Consider the following 14,176-nt stretch of genomic DNA (forward strand, 5'->3'; position numbering starts at 1 on the left):
GCGCCCTCTGCCTGAACAGTCAGTGCGGAGAGACCGGACGCTGAGGAGCAGCAGGCAGCAACGAGAGGTAAGTATGTCATTTTTGTTTTTTTTTTAGTGCAGCAGCAGCATTACATGTGGCTATATGGAACGTCTATGGGGCCATAAAGAACTGCATGGAGCATTATATGGGACATCTATGGGCCATAACTGCATGGAGCATTACTGTATATGGAGCATTATATGGGGCCATAAAGAACTGCATGGAGCATTATATGGGGCCATAAATAACTGCATGGAGCATGATATGGAACATATATGGGGACATAACTGCATGGAGCATTATATGGGGCATCTATGGGGCCATAAAGAACTGCATGGAGCATTCTATGGGGCATATTTGTATATGGAGCCATAATGAACAGTATAGAGCATTATATGGGGCTCCTGATTCAATATGGATATTCAAAAACACTTAACCTACTGATGTCTCAATTAATTTTACTTTTATTGGTATCTTTTTATTTTTGACATTTACTGGTAGCTGCTGCATTTTCCACCCTAGGCTTATACTCGAGTCAATACGTTTTCCAAGTTTTTTGTTGCAAAATTAGGGGGGGTCGGCTTATACTCGGGTCAGTTTATACTCGAGTATATACGGTATATTTTTTTCCTTTATTTAGGAATTTTTCTTTTTTTACACATGTAAATATTTTTTTTTTACTTTATAACATTGCCCCGGGCTGGACATCACAGTATAGTGTCTGATCGCTGATCTGACACTTTGCAATGCACTGGCGCTTGCAGGACCCGGAAGGAGCCCGCGGCCATTTTGGATTCGGCACCTGCAGGGAAGAGATGCTCGGAACGCCGCGAGCACATCGCGTTACACCGAGGGTCTCAGGGAAGCACACAGGGAGCCCCCTCCCTGCGTGATGCTTCCCTATGCTGCCGGAACGCTGCGATCATGTTTGATCACAGTGTTTCGGGGGTTAATGTGCCAGGAGTGGTCCGTGACCACTCCTGGCACATAGTGCCAGATGGCAGCTGTAATAATCAGCAGACAACCAGTGGCGATCGGCCGCGCTCCCCCCGTGAGCGCGGCCGATCCCCTATGACGTACTATCCCGTCCCTGGGAATTAAGTCCCAGGTCACCTCGACGGGATAGTATGTCATATGGGATAAAGGGGATAAGAACCAAGAACAGGGGCTGGCTGGCACTTTTCAGCCTGGGGGGCCAATCACAAGGCAGTGGCCCTCAAGTTGCAGTCGCCCACCTTTGCCCTTCTTATCAATGGCTGCTGCATTAAAGCAACAGAGATAACAGTCTTTAAAGACAGGCTTGTAAATAGATATATAAATAGAATGGAGCTTGCTGCATAGATATGGGAGCAGAACCAAGCTTACTGCTGACATAGATACAGTAACAGAAGCAAGCTGACTACATAGACACGAGAAGGATGGATTACTACATAGATAAGGGAGCAGAACTACCTTACTACAGAGATATACTGTAGGAGCAGAACCCAGCTTACTACAGAGATATGGGAGCAGAACCGATCTTTACTACAGAGACGTGGGAGCAGAACAGAACTTACTACAGTGATATTGGAGAGGAACTGAGCTTACTACTACAGAGATAAGGGAGCAGAACTGAGCTTACTACAGAGCTAAGGGAGCAGAACTGAGCTTACTACAGAGCTAAGGGAGCAGACCTGAGCTTACTACAGAGATAAGGGAGCAGACCAGAGCATACTACAGAGATAAGGGAGCAGAACTGAGCTTACTACAGAGATAAGGGAGCAGAACTGAGTTTACCGCTCTGCTTTCCGGCTGACCAACGCTCACAGCCAGTGCAGGAGGAGTGCAGAGAAGCAGAGCGCCGGGGACAGACAGCTGTAGGTAAGTATGTAGTGTTTGTTTTTTTTACTTTTACGCTGGTAACCAGGGTAAACATAGGGTTACGAAGCGCGGCCCTGCGCTTAGTAACCCGATGTTTACCCTGGTTACCAGTGAAGACATCGCTGGATCGGTGTCACACACGCCGATCCAGCGATGTCTGCAGGGAGTCCAGCAACGAAATAAAGTTCTGGACTTTCCTCAGCGACCAACGATCTTCCAGCAGGGGCCTGATCGTTGGTCGCTGTCACACAGAACGATTTCCTTAACGATATCGTTGCTACGTCACAAAAAGCAACGATATCGTTAACGATATCGTTATGTGTGAAGGTACCTTAAGGGAGAAGAACCAAGCTTACTACAGAGATAATGGAGCAGAATGGAGTTTACTACAGCGATAAGGGAGCAGGGCCAAGCTTACTACAGAGATAATTGAGCAGAACGGAGTTTACTACAGAGATAAGGGAAAATCAAACAATTACCCCTAGCTTAGAGGATGCACCAAGATATGCATAGATCTAAAGAGGCAATTAATTGGAATGAAGTATAGCATCCATATTAGCTAGTAGTTAGCACATGTTCTATGCTACATACATGTAATCATATAGAGAAGATGCGTATATCGAACAAACTTTGTAACAATCTTTATTGAGATAAAAGGATTTTTACTTACCTAACATACAAAATCTAAAATTGGTCTATGTGCAGGCCTTTTGTGTTGTTAGGAATTATCCTTTGATTGAAATAAGTGTCATTCATCGTACTGGGAATATAGCGTTGTGCTTGGCTGTGTGCCTGCGGTCTCACCCCCTTCCTTTAAGGCTCAAGGTCCCTGCTTGTTTAAATTATCTGTATTTCTAAGAACACCTTAAGTATATATATTATGGTTAAGGGAGGACTATAGCATATGATTTTTGAGCTATACATTTACCATCAATAATATAAGGATAGGTTTACTGTCCGGAGCCCCTCCTGTTGAATATCTTGATTGTGTTTTTTGTCTGTCATTTTTTTATATGTTTGATATGTTTTCAATAAATATGGTTACTAATTTTATTGGTTCGCTTCATTTTGACTACATGAGCAATGGACCCGTAGAAGCGCTCTTGTTCAGCGCGAAACGGCCGTCGTCCTGTCTGCCGCACTCCTTGTCTGTTTCACTCCCCCGAGCCGTGAAGATGTGTTCCCGTGTGTTGCAATAAAGGACACTTAAACTGCAAGAGTGGTGAGTGCTGCCGCGTTTCTTCTTTCATGCCCGTATGATTCACAGTTCATTCCACGCGAGCACCTCCTCTTATCATCGGACGAGCTGTTGTGTTAATCACACATCGCTGTTAATCTCTGGACAGTTAGGCTGTGCTGCTCACTTTTTCCTTTTGTTGCTCATAATAATAATAATAATGATGGCCCCAGTTCCTCCATATATAAAGTATGATGGCCCCAGCCCCCATATATACAGTATGATGGCTCCAGTTCCACCATATATAAAGTATGATGGCCCCAGGCCCCACATACAGTCATGGCCAAAAGTATTGACACCCCTGCAATTCTGTCAGATAATACTCATTTTCTTCCTGAAAATGATTGCAAACACAAATTCTTTGGTATTATTATCTTCATTTAATTTGTCTTAAATTAAAAAAACACAAAAAGAATTGTCCTAAAGCCAAATTGGATATAATTCCACACCAAACATAAAAAAGGGGGTGGACAAAAGTATTGGCACTGTTCGAAAAATCATGTGATGCTTCTCTAATTTGTGTAATTAACAGCACCTGTAACTTACCTGTGGCACCTAACAGGTGTTGGTAATAACTAAATCACACTTGCAGCCAGTTGACATGGATTAAAGTTGACTCAACATCTGTCCTGTGTCCTTGTGTGTACCACATTGAGCATGGAGAAAAGAAAGAAGACCAAAGAACTGTCTGATGACTTGAGAAACCAAATTGTGAGGAAGCATGAGCAATCTCAAGGCTACAAGTCCATCTCCAAAGACCTGAATGTTCCTGTGTCTACCGTGCGCAGTGTCATCAAGAAGTTTAAAGCCCATGGCACTGTGGCAAATCTCCCTAGATGTGGACGGAACAGAAAAATTGACAAGAGATTTCAACGCAAGATTGTGCGGATGTTGGATAAAGAACCTCGACTAACATCCAAACAAGCTCAAGCTGCCCTGCAGTCCGAGGGTACAATAGTGTCAACCCGTACTATCCGTCGGCGTCTGAATGAAAAGAGACTGTATGGTAGGAGACCCAGGAAGACCCCACTTCTTACCCCGAGACACAAAAAAGCCAGGCTGGAGTTTGCCAAAACTTACCTGAAACAGCCTAAAACGTTTTGGAATAATGTTCTCTGGTCAGATGAGACAAAAGTAGAGCTTTTTGGGCAAAGGCATCAACACAGAGTTTACAGGAGAAAAAAAGAGGCATTCAAAGAAAAGAACATGGTCCCTACAGTCAAAAATGGCGGAGGTTCCCTGATGTTTTGGGGTTGCTTTGCTGCCTCTGGCACTGGACAACTTGACCGTGTGCATGGCATTATGAAGTCTGAAGACTACCAACAAATTTTGCAGCATAGGGCCCAGTGTGAGAAAGCTGGGTCTCCCTCAGAGGTCATGGGTCTTCCAGCAAGACAATGACCCCAAACACTTCAAAAAGCACTAGAAAATGGTTTGAGAGAAAGCACTGGAGACTTCTAAGGTGGCCAGCAATGAGTCCAAACCTGAATCCCATAGAACACCTGTGGAGAGATCTAAAAATGGCAGTTTGGAGAAGGCACCCTTCAAATATTAGGGACCTGGAGCAGTTTGCCAAAGAAGAATGGTCTAAAATTCCAGCAGAGCATTGTAAGAAACTCACTGATGGTCACCGGAAGCGGTTGGTCGCAGTTATTTTGGCTAAAGGTTGTGCAACCAAGTATTAGGTTGAGGGTGCCAATACTTTTGTCTGGCCCATTTTTGGAGTTTTGTGTGAAATGATCAATGTTTTGCTTTTTGCTTCATTCTCTTTTGTGTTTTTTCATTTAAGACAAATTAAATGAAGATAATACCAAATAATTTGTGTTTGCAATCATTTTCAGGAAGAAAATGAGTTATCTGACAGAATTACCAACAAGAAAAGAATAGCATGCACAAAAGAAGGGATCACCGCAAATAGTAGCAAAACATAACAATTTTATTATAACACCACACATAAACACTACAAAAATCATAAAAACAGTTAAAATTGCACAACAAAGTACAAAGATGAATGAAAACCAGACCCAAAATAAGGTCAACCACGGTGCCCCCCTATATATATATATGCAAGAAGCTGCCTAATCTATCGATGCATGCAAGGGATAAAAAAAAAAGGGGATGGTGACTCCCTCATACAACCAGACCCCTATGGAGCCCTATGGAGAACAACCTGAACAAGGTGAGGTAACCCATACAACCTGATAGAATAAGGCAGGTGTCCAAGGCAGCATTCCTGGCAATAATAACAGGGTGATAATGGCAGATGGCAATAGAGAAGGGGGAATGACACCGGGCACAGAAGCCCAACGCGTGTCGCCAGTAAAACTGGCTTCTTCAGGGGCAGTACTATTAGTGAGTATAGTGTGTGGTTAAATACCTTCATGTAAATGAGCAGTCGTGACAGCTGGAGACCAGGGGTGATCAGGAGAACTGCACATGCCGCCCGGCCGGAAGTAACCAGGACGCCGGCGGCTGCGCAGTGCGGGGGCTCCAACAGCGCTGCGCCCGCACAAGGCAAGTGCGCACGCGCCGAACCGACGCGCGCACAACGAGCACAGCAGGCCCAGCACAGCAGGGGACACCTCGCATAAAGCCCCGCCCACCGCTACCTACGTAGTAAGCTCAAGGGAGAGGGAACCTCCCGTCCCAAGGAGACCACCCGTGGCCCAACGCGCATGCCCAGGCCGGCAACATGGGCCAGGGGCGGACGCCGAGAAGACAGGAGAGACAGTATACAACAAATGGAAGCAGGGGGAGGCTGGGCACTAAAAGGACAGGGGAACTGCACACAGGGCCATGCTGAAGTACATTTACTAGGGAACAAGGGCAGTGGTCAAACATATACATATACAGTGGGGCAAAAAAGTATTTAGTCAGTCAGCAATAGTGCAAGTTCCACCACTTAAAAAGATGAGAGGCGTCTGTAATTTACATCATAGGTAGACCTCAACTATGGGAGACAAACTGAGAAAAAAAAATCCAGAAAATCACTGTCTGTTTTTTTAACAATTTATTTGCATATTATGGTGGAAAATAAGTATTTGGTCAGAAACAAACAATCAAGATTTCTGGCTCTCACAGACCTGTAACTTCTTCTTTAAGAGTCTCCTCTTTCCTCCACTCATTACCTGTAGTAATGGCACCTGTTTAAACTTGTTATCAGTATAAAAAGACACCTGTGCACACCCTCAAACAGTCTGACTCCAAACTCCACTATGGTGAAGACCAAAGAGCTGTCAAAGGACACCAGAAACAAAATTGTAGCCCTGCACCAGGCTGGGAAGACTGAATCTGCAATAGCCAACCAGCTTGGAGTGAAGAAATCAACAGTGGGAGCAATAATTAGAAAATGGAAGACATACAAGACCACTGATAATCTCCCTCGATCTGGGGCTCCACGCAAAATCCCACCCCGTGGGGTCAGAATGATCACAAGAACGGTGAGCAAAAATCCCAGAACCACGCGGGGGGACCTAGTGAATGAACTGCAGAGAGCTGGGACCAATGTAACAAGGCCTACCATAAGTAACACACTACGCCACCATGGACTCAGATCCTGCAGTGCCAGACGTGTCCCACTGCTTAAGCCAGTACATGTCCGGGCCCGTCTGAAGTTTGCTAGAGAGCATTTGGATGATCCAGAGGAGTTTTGGGAGAATGTCCTATGGTCTGATGAAACCAAACTGGAACTGTTTGGTAGAAACACAACTTGTCGTGTTTGGAGGAAAAAGAATACTGAGTTGCATCCATCAAACACCATACCTACTGTAAAGCATGGTGGTGGAAACATCATGCTTTGGGGCTGTTTCTCTGCAAAGGGGCCAGGACGACTGATCCGGGTACATGAAAGAATGAATGGGGCCATGTATCGTGAGATTTTGAGTGCAAACCTCCTTCCATCAGCAAGGGCATTGAAGATGAAACGTGGCTGGGTCTTTCAACATGACAATGATCCAAAGTACACCGCCAGGGCAACGAAGGAGTGGCTTCGTAAGAAGCATTTCAAGGTCCTGGAGTGGCGTAGCCAGTCTCCAGATCTCAACCCTATAGAAAACCTTTGGAGGGAGTTGAAAGTCCGTGTTGCCCAGCGAAAAGCCAAAAACATCACTGCTCTAGAGGAGATCTGCATGGAGGAATGGGCCAACATACCAACAACAGTGTGTGGCAACCTTGTGAAGACTTACAGAAAACGTTTGACCTCTGTCATTGCCAACAAAGGATATATTACAAAGTATTGAGATGAAATTTTGTTTCTGACCAAATACTTATTTTCCACCATAATATGCAAATAAAATGTTAAAAAAACAGACAATGTGATTTTCTGGATTTTTTTTCTCAGTTTGTCTCCCATAGTTGAGGTCTACCTATGATGTAAATTACAGACGCCTCTCATCTTTTTAAGTGGTGGAACTTGCACTATTGCTGACTGACTAAATACTTTTTTGCCCCACTGTATACAAAAAAGTCACCACTGCCCAGACAAAGAAATATACATATATATATATATATGACAATAATAAAGAACAAGTGCCACAAGAACTGATTACACTTTAGTCAAAAGACGATCACAACACAGTTAACATACAGTCTAAGGCAGGTATAGATGAAGAAGAGCATACGAACAAATATATACATATACATATTTACACTCAAAGAGTGTCGCAAGGGTCAGCATAGAAGAACATATATATATACATCCATATTTCCTTCCCCTAACTACCAAAGAGAATATGCGGTGCAAACCCATGGTTTTCCACGGATAGAAACTAGTTCATCCGTATACTACATCTAAAACCAATAGGTATTTGTTCCTAGACCGGAACATCCGTGACGGAGATATGGTCAGGAGTTTGTTGAGATGTGAATCCAAATGGATTCACAATTTGAACTCTCTTACCCCACATGGACTAAATGAGGAACTACTTTTCACTGGTTATTATAAACAACTTTAATATTCTGGTTGTTGACTAATATGCTTGCAATGACTTCTTGCATGTCTTATCGTTTGTATATTGTTTTGTATTTTCTGTATTCATGTGACCATTCCTTCCTTTCCGGTCTAGGAACAAATACCTATTGGTTTTAGATGTAGTATACGGATGAACTAGTTTCTATCCGTGGAAAACCATGGTTTTTCTTTATACAATGATAGGTCCATATCTAACAAATATTGTACAAGGGGTTATGCACCGCATATTCTCTTTGGTAGTTAGGGGAAGGAAATATGGATGTATATATATATATATATATATATGTTCTTCTATGCTGACCCTTGCGACACTCTTTGAGTGTAAATATGTATATGTATATATTTGTTCGTATGCTCTTCTTCATCTATACCTGCCTTAGACTGTATGTTAACTGTGTTGTGATCGTCTTTTGACTAAAGTGTAATCAGTTCTTGTGGCACTTGTTCTTTATTATTGTCATATATATATATATGTATATTTCTTTGTCTGGGCAGTGGTGACTTCTTTGTATATATGTATATGTTTGACCACTGCCCTTGTTCCCTAGTAAATGTACTTCAGCATGGCCCTGTGTGCAGTTCCCCTGTCCTTTTAGTGCCCAGCCTCCCCCTGCTTCCATTTGTTGTATACTGTCTCTCCTGTCTTCTCGGCGTCCGCCCCTGGCCCATGTTGCCGGCCTGGGCATGCGCGTTGGGCCACGGGCGGTCTCCTTGGGACAGGAGGTTCCCTCTCCCTTGAGCTTACTACGTAGGTAGCGGTGGGCGGGGCTTTATGCGAGGTGTCCCCTGCTGTGCTGGGCCTGCTGTGCTCGTTGTGCGCGCGTCGGTTCGGCGCGTGCGCACTTGCCTTGTGCGGGCGCAGCGCTGTTGGAGCCCCCGCACTGCGCAGCCGCCGGCGTCCTGGTTACTTCCGGCCGGGCGGCATGTGCAGTTCTCCTGATCACCCCTGGTCTCCAGCTGTCACGACTCTGCTCATTTACATGAAGGTATTTAACCACACACTATACTCACTAATAGTACTGCCCCTGAAGAAGCCAGTTTTACTGGCGACACGCGTTGGGCTTCTGTGCCCGGTGTCATTCCCCCTTCTCTATTGCCATCTGCCATTATCACCCTGTTATTATTGCCAGGAATGCTGCCTTGGACACCTGCCTTATTCTATCAGGTTGTATGGGTTACCTCACCTTGTTCAGGTTGTTCTCCATAGGGCTCCATAGGGGTCTGGTTGTATGAGGGAGTCACCATCCCCTTTTTTTTTTTATCCCTTGCATGCATCGATAGATTAGGCAGCTTCTTGCATATATATATATAGGGGGGCACCGTGGTTGACCTTATTTTGGGTCTGGTTTTCATTCATCTTTGTACTTTGTTGTGCAATTTTAACTGTTTTTATGATTTTTGTAGTGTTTGTGTGGTGTTATAATAAAATTGTTATGTTTTGCTACTATTTGCGGTGACCCCTTCTTTTGTGCATGCTATTCTTTTCTTGTTGGTTATACTATGTTCCTGTAGCATGTTGAAGGTGATCCCGGGCGGCGGTGCCTGCCTCTACTTTGTTGTTCATACAAGACTTTTTTGAGGGCCTGGTGGTTCCTCGTTTCTTGGTGTGTGGCACGCCGTGTTTAAATAGTTATTCTTTAGCTTATATATATATTTTTCTTGATAATTTTTCCTTATTATTATTTATGGATTTGCAGACCAGAGAGACGGCTTGGAGCCAGAGGGCTCAGGGGATTTTTGATAATGGAGGTGATTGTGCTGTTGAATTGGCTAGCAATGATGATGGCTTTTCTAAGGTCACCAATGATTTGACTAATTTGCATAAAACCTTAACTAAAGTTTGGTGGAACATTAGAAGTCTGGAGGAGTATAGGGCCACGGGACTTGTTCCTCGTGGCCTTAGAGTTCAGATATTTCCTGCATGGGAGGTCGATGCATCATTTCAAAGTACTTGGGAGGCAGGTTTAGTGAAATGTTCATCCATTTTAATAGATATGTTGATAGCCCATGACCAAACCCTTCTAGTTAAACTTAAAGATGATATTAAAAATAGAGAAACTACACTTGCCACTTTTGAGGTTTCCTCAGTGGCCACGTTTAAGCAACAGCTTAAAAATACAATTGATAAGTTTGAGAAAGAAATCACAGAGGGTAAACGACGCAAATTCTATAGAGACAAGACGGACTTTTCAAGTGGCCGAGCCTATAGATGGGGACACCGCGGCAATAAAAGAACAGCACCTCCTGAGAGAACCACTCAGACGAATATTAATAATAGATTGGAAGTTTCCTCTAGCGATTTTTTATCGTCAGATCCAAGCGATCTAGAAGGGGCTGTAGGCGGGGCAGACGTAAGACCGAGAGGCACAACGGCAAAGAAACGCACCAGGGGATTCAAGAACTTGTCCCCGGCATACAAGCGGGAGACGAGAAACAATTACAGGAAACGTTAGGCCTAGTACCCTGTCCCTCTCTGGAGCAACAGAATCTACATGATGACCCGGGTAATTTACAGATAATTAATTTGTCTACATATACATTGACCCCAGTAGAAAAACAAGTTTTGAGAAAGGGTCTTTCCTTTGCTCCAATGAACACCTTGGATAAATTTACCCTGGTGAAGGACGTTTATTTATTTTGTCGTCAACTAACGTTTAAACTTTTGTACCATCATCCCTCATCAGTAGATGCGCTCCCGGACGACGAACGGCAGGTCCTTAGAGACCTTATGGACCTTCTTCAGGAAAATGAAACGACATGCACAAGAAAACGTTTTGGCGGCAGACTTCCGTCACAGGCCACGCCTTCCTTCTCCCTTTTTCCGGCAGTCCAGATTTTTTTCAATCAAACCTGCAGGGAGATCCGGGCACTTCGGTCCGATGGTAATAGAAATAATAATCTTAATCCATCTGAGCGCAGGGCACTCTGGGACTTGCAGAAAAATCAAGAGTTCCTTGTTCGAGAGGCGGACAAGGGAGGAAATATTGTTTTGTGGCCTAACTCTCTTTATTTACAGGAGGCTGGACGCCAATTGGGAGATTCTACATGTTATGTACGCCTCCCAGCGGATCCTACGGACTTTTTCAAAAGAAAATTGGACCACCTTATTGGACAGGCAGCGGGTCGTGGCACTCTGAGTAAAAAAGAGGTAGATTTTCTTACCACGGAATTCCCTGTTATACCGACGTTCTATCTTCTCCCGAAGGTGCACAAATCATTGGTAGATCCCCCAGGTAGGCCTATAGTTTCTGGCATCAATGGTCTATTTGAGAAGCCATGTATTTACGTGGACTTCTTTTTACAACCTTTGGCCATGAAACTCAAATCCCACCTTAGGGACTCGACACATCTTATCCAATTACTTCAAGATCTTTGTGTACCACCAGGCACATTAGTAATTACTTTAGATGTCGAGTCCTTATATGATGTGGGATTGAAAGCGGTTTCCTTTTTTCTTGATCGTAATACCACAGGGGACAGGGAGCATGATCAATTTCTACTTGACCTTTTGCTCTTTGTCCTCGATAAAAACTACTTTGTCTTTGACAGGTGTTTTTATAGACAAATTAAGGGGACCGCTATGGGGGCACGGTGTGCACCCTCATACGCGAACCTCTTCTTAGGATGGTGGGAGGAGTCGGTTGTGTACGAGCATGTGGCTTTTGGGGAGAAGTGCCTCAAGTGGCTTCGATTTATTGACGACATTGTGATGTTTTGGACAGGCACCGAGGAGGACTGCAACCAGTTTATTGCAGACCTGAATGACAACTCTTGTAACATCCGACTTACGTCATGTATATCTTATACCTCGGTGGAGTTCCTCGACCTAAAAATCAGCTTGGTAGGTTCCAATGTCGTCACTACCTTATTTCGTAAGCCAACTGCGACGAATAGTCTATTACGCTATTCTAGTTTCCATCCTAGGCACCTCAAGAACGGGATCCCCACTGGCCAATTCTTGCGCCTTAAGAGGAATTGTAGTTTGACGTCTGACTTTCATCATGAAGCTAAGACACTTACAGACCGCTTCAGGCGCCGTGGTTACCCGAAAAAGATAATCTCTTCCGCATTTCAGAGGGCTCGTATCAGTCCACGCCCGGATTTACTTCAGAGACGGACATGTGAGTCAAATGCACCTCTTGGTATTGTAACCACCTTTAATAATCAATGGCAGGACATTTATAGGGTTTTGGACCGCAGTTGGGGTACCTTATTGAGTGAACCAAAATTGGTTCCTTATATTTCTGCTACCCCCAAATTGATAGCCCGACGGGCAAAAAACCTTAAAGATCTGCTCTGCCATAGTCACTATACACGCCCCACATCAAGACTAAATAGGGGAATAAGAATTTTTGGAACTTTTCCATGTGGTGGGTGCAACGTTTGCCAGTTCATGGTGGCACAGGATGGCCTCTCGCTAACTGCTTCTCCCTTTCAGATTACGCCGAAAAAAGCCTTTTACAACTGCAAGACCCGTTCACTCGTTTATGCTCTAATTTGCGAGTGTCCGAAGATCTATGTGGGACAGACTACGCAGATGTTGCGAAGAAGAACGCAGCAGCATCTTTCAAATATCGCTATGGCAGCAAGGGATCGTGAGAGGGACAGGGGAATCACATCGGTAGCTGCTCATTTTTTGGATTTTCATGAGGGACGGACAAGGGGACTTAGGGTCATTGGACTGGAGGCTATCTCACAAAACATCCGTGGCGGAGATATGGTCAGGAGTTTGTTGAGATGTGAATCCAAATGGATTCACAATTTGAACTCTCTTACCCCACATGGACTAAATGAGGAACTACTTTTCACTGGTTATTATAAACAACTTTAATATTCTGGTTGTTGACTAATATGCTTGCAATGACTTCTTGCATGTCTTATCGTTTGTATATTGTTTTGTATTTTCTGTATTCATGTGACCATTCCTTCCTTTCCGGTCTAGGAACAAATACCTATTGGTTTTAGATGTAGTATACGGATGAACTAGTTTCTATCCGTGGAAAACCATGGTTTTTCTTTATACAATGATAGGTCCATATCTAACAAATATTGTACAAGGGGTTTGCACCGCATATTCTCTTTGGTAGTTAGGGGAAGGAAATATGGATGTATATATATATATGTTCTTCTATGCTGACCCTTGCGACACTCTTTGAGTGTAAATATGTATATGTATATATTTGTTCGTATGCTCTTCTTCATCTATACCTGCCTTAGACTGTATGTTAACTGTGTTGTGATCGTCTTTTGACTAAAGTGTAATCAGTTCTTGTGGCACTTGTTCTTTATTATTGTCATATATATATATATATGTATATTTCTTTGTCTGGGCAGTGGTGACTTCTTTGTATATATGTATATGTTTGACCACTGCCCTTGTTCCCTAGTAAATGTACTTCAGCATGGCCCTGTGTGCAGTTCCCCTGTCCTTTTAGTGCCCAGCCTCCCCCTGCTTCCATTTGTTGTATACTGTCTCTCCTGTCTTCTCGGCGTCCGCCCCTGGCCCATGTTGCCGGCCTGGGCATGCGCGTTGGGCCACGGGCGGTCTCCTTGGGACGGGAGGTTCCCTCTCCCTTGAGCTTACTACGTAGGTAGCGGTGGGCAGGGCTTTATGCGAGGTGTCCCCTGCTGTGCTGGGCCTGCTGTGCTCGTTGTGCGCGCGTCGGTTCGGCGCATGCGCACTTGCCTTGTGCGGGCGCAGCGCTGTTGGAGCCCCCGCACTGCGCAGCCGCCGGCGTCCTGGTTACTTCCGGCCGGGCGGCATGTGCAGTTCTCCTGATCACCCCTGGTCTCCAGCTGTCACGACTCTGCTTATTTACATGAAGGTATTTAACCACACACTATACTCACTAATAGTACTGCCCCTGAAGAAGCCAGTTTTACTGGCGACACGCGTTGGGCTTCTGTGCCCGGTGTCATTCCCCCTTCTCTATTGCCATCTGCCATTATCACCCTGTTATTATTGCCAGGAATGCTGCCTTGGACACCTGCCTTATTCTATCAGGTTGTATGGGTTACCTCACCTTGTTCAGGTTGTTCTCCATAGGGCTCCATAGGGGTCTGGTTGTATGAGGGAGTCACCATCCCC

At 44.5% G+C, this 14,176-nt stretch overlaps 1 protein-coding gene across 6 annotated transcripts; it reads left to right on the forward strand.

Moving 5' to 3' along the window:
- Positions 1 to 2,409: 2,409 nt before the first annotated feature.
- LOC138665482 (uncharacterized) lies at positions 2,410 to 13,356 on the forward strand. Of its 6 annotated transcripts, none has more exons than XM_069753006.1 (4): positions 2,410 to 3,104; positions 10,773 to 10,970; positions 11,105 to 12,209; positions 12,527 to 13,356. In XM_069753006.1, exons 2-4 carry the CDS (start codon positions 10,776 to 10,778, stop codon positions 12,685 to 12,687), a joined length of 1,461 nt encoding a protein of 486 aa, XP_069609107.1. In that variant the 5' UTR covers positions 2,410 to 3,104; positions 10,773 to 10,775; the 3' UTR covers positions 12,688 to 13,356. The 6 variants fall into 6 exon arrangements, 2 of the variants coding, with proteins under 2 accessions (XP_069609107.1, XP_069609106.1); XR_011318475.1 differs by lacking the exon at positions 2,410 to 3,104 and having other exon boundaries at positions 9,511 to 11,236; positions 11,811 to 11,929; positions 12,013 to 12,209; XR_011318473.1 differs by lacking the exon at positions 2,410 to 3,104 and having other exon boundaries at positions 9,511 to 11,929; positions 12,001 to 12,209.
- The last annotated feature ends 820 nt before the right edge of the window (positions 13,357 to 14,176 follow it).

This window comes from Ranitomeya imitator, chromosome 2 (genome assembly GCF_032444005.1).
Source record: "Ranitomeya imitator isolate aRanImi1 chromosome 2, aRanImi1.pri, whole genome shotgun sequence".
NCBI classification, from domain to species: Eukaryota; Metazoa; Chordata; class Amphibia; order Anura; family Dendrobatidae; genus Ranitomeya; species Ranitomeya imitator.

What these genes read in the sequence shown, in the direction of transcription:
- LOC138665482 (XM_069753005.1), top strand. Translation starts at nt 10,679, where the DNA reads ATGAACACCTTGGATAAATTTACCCTGGTGAAGGACGTTTATTTATTT. An exon ending in TTTACTTCAGAGACGGACAT is followed by an intron (nt 12,210 to 12,526) that starts GTGAGTCAAATG and finishes TCTCCCTTTCAG; the next exon opens with ATTACGCCGAAAAAAGCCTT.